Genomic DNA, 2,500 nt, shown 5'->3' on the forward strand with positions numbered 1-2,500 from the left:
AAAACAAAAGGGCACTTTGAGGATATGCTTCGTAGACATTATTTACTCAATTATCTACATCAGACAAATCCCTCAGGAGATATTTTTGCTCCTCCTAAAGTTTTGCCTTAAATTACAGTACTACAGTACCTCTACCAATTAATTGTGACACAGAGTGGCTAACAGATGGGGTGAATCAAAGTCACACCCAGAAATCAGTGACATGAATTGATAATGATTCTCATGTGTGTGTGTGTGTGTGTGTGTGTGTGTGTGTGTGTGTGTGTGTGTGTGTGTCTGTGTGTCTGTGTGTCTGTGTGTCTGTGTGTGTCTGTGTGTGTCTGTGTGTGTCTGTGTGTGTCTGTGTGTGTGTGTGTGTGTGTGTGTGTGTGTGTGTGTCTGTGTCTGTGTGTCTGTGTGTGTTTATCTATCTCAGTCTCCAGTAGCTGGTGGGGTTCTAAGCGGTTGGACTATGCTCTGTACTGTCCAGATGTCCTGACTGCCTTTCCCACCGTGGCTTTGCCTCACCTCTTCCACGCCTCCTACTGGGAGTCCACAGATGTGGCCTCCTTTGTGCTCCGACAGGTAAGCAAGTTTAACCAGCGGAGATCGAACCTGGGTCATATCAGACAGGGCGGGGCGCTTAGTGGCATAGCACACTAATGCGCATACCACATAATCGCAAGGTTCCTGGTTTGATTCTGACCCTCGACACGTCTTGCATGTCATCCCTCCTCTCTCTCCCATCCTTCCTGTCAATCTCTACGGTCTCTATCCCAATAAAGCAGAAATGCCCTAAAAACATATTTAAACAAACAAAACTAAAATCTCAGCTACTCATCTCGATGCATTCAAAATCAGCTCCCCTACACAACCTTCTTATAGCTGTTGTGCTACTGTGTGTGTGTGTGTGTGTGTGTGTGTGTGTGTGTGTGTGTGTGTGTGTGTGTGTGTGTGTGTGTGTGTGTGTGTGTGTGTGTGTGTGCGTGTTAAGGACAGAACATAGTGCTGTTGGCTGGCAGGCTTTTGTGTGGCTGACGTGAGGGGAATGAGAAAGGAAATAAGAAGTGTTATCTCAGCTGTGGCGTGAAGCTAATAAAACTGCTGATCGTTATCCTGGATCAGTGGGTGTGAGCACAAATCAATATCACATCATGGAAATGGATACCCAGGGCTGGCACCGGAACATACTCGGCAGAGGGGCACACCAACCCATTTCTTTACACATTTTATGACAATATCTATAACCTTGAATGAGCTCTCTAACATGTATGCAATGTAATCACCACAAGCTTCAGAGTCTACAGTATGAGCTTCAATGACATAACCACTCGATTGTTCACTGCAGTGACAATATGTTGAGGGGATACTCGAATGTTTTTTAGTGGGTCACGGGGGCATGGTTGTGGAGGCATAGCCCCCCCCGATGCTCCCCTTGGAGCCGGCACTGTGAATACCGATGGACCTTAAGGTCCACATAGGATCCACGTTTACATACTTAACTATAAAACGACTATAAAAAATTCTGTTTTTATTTGTTTTATATGTTATTCTGTTTTTCAAGACGTCTTTGAAACGACATCATTAGCCCCGTTGACACTGCAGGGCCTGGGTACCCATTGAATGATCTCAAGTTCAAAAGCGTTTTCATGTAGTACACTTCATAATCGAACATCCTCCAGACCCCTATTATCCCGTAATCTTCCACTTGACAGACAAGGTCCTTGTAGCAACTGTGATTAAGAATGCCTCTAGATAATGACAGAACTCATTCCATTCCCTTTTGAAATATTAAAGAGCATTAGATGATGAATATTTCAGATCATTATTGTTTTGTCTCTGTCCTGTGTGTGTATGTGTATGTGTGCATGCCATTATCATAATGTGCATCAGGTGCCGAAATGTGTCATGGATTAGTCACGCTGTGGGCTGTCAGGCTGAGTGGAATGGGCTAGTCGTGGAATTAATGGGCTGTGTATGTGTGTGTGTGTGCGTGTGTGTGTGTGTGTGTGTGTGTGTGTGTGTGTATGTGTGTGTGTGTGTGTGTGTGTTTGTGGCAGCTCATGCAATTCGAAAGTGCGAAGACCCAGGAAGCTGACAGCTTGGACTCAGCCCCCTTCTCCCCCTCAAGCCCACGAGAGAAATGGCTACGCAGGAGGACACACGTCAAGCTCAGGGTGAGACCACCAGCATTACTCATTCATGAGTGATAAAGGACGTGTCAAATTGGATGTGTCAATATCACTTAGGCCACATAGTGTGTATTCTATGCATTGCAGACTGGACCTTGTTAATACTGAGCCGGAGAGCGTGAGCAGTAATGCTGAAGTGATGGAGTTAGGAACTCATATTCTGTTACCAGAAAATGAAATCCCAAATGAATATTTGATAACACTTGGACAGAAATCTGCTCGAGATATTTAACAAGCTGTAGATCATTGAATCTCATTCAGAGACAACATGAAGACTCGTAGGCACTGCTGCCTCTACACACACACGCACACACACACACGCACACGCA

At 45.1% G+C, this 2,500-nt stretch overlaps 1 protein-coding gene across 1 annotated transcript in view; it reads left to right on the forward strand.

The window, feature by feature from the left end:
• pitpnm3 (PITPNM family member 3) overlaps positions 1 to 2,500 on the forward strand; it is a gene marked incomplete at both ends in the record, with an annotated part of 57,377 nt that overhangs the window by 49,596 nt on the left and 5,281 nt on the right. Inside the window, 2 exons of the mRNA XM_083684193.1 lie at positions 416 to 564; positions 2,040 to 2,156. Coding sequence (XP_083540319.1) covers positions 416 to 564; positions 2,040 to 2,156 — 266 coding nt within the window. The remainder of the gene's footprint in view (positions 1 to 415; positions 565 to 2,039; positions 2,157 to 2,500) is intronic.

This window comes from Argentina silus (genome assembly GCF_951799395.1).
Source record: "Argentina silus genome assembly, chromosome: 14".
NCBI classification, from domain to species: Eukaryota; Metazoa; Chordata; class Actinopteri; order Argentiniformes; family Argentinidae; genus Argentina; species Argentina silus.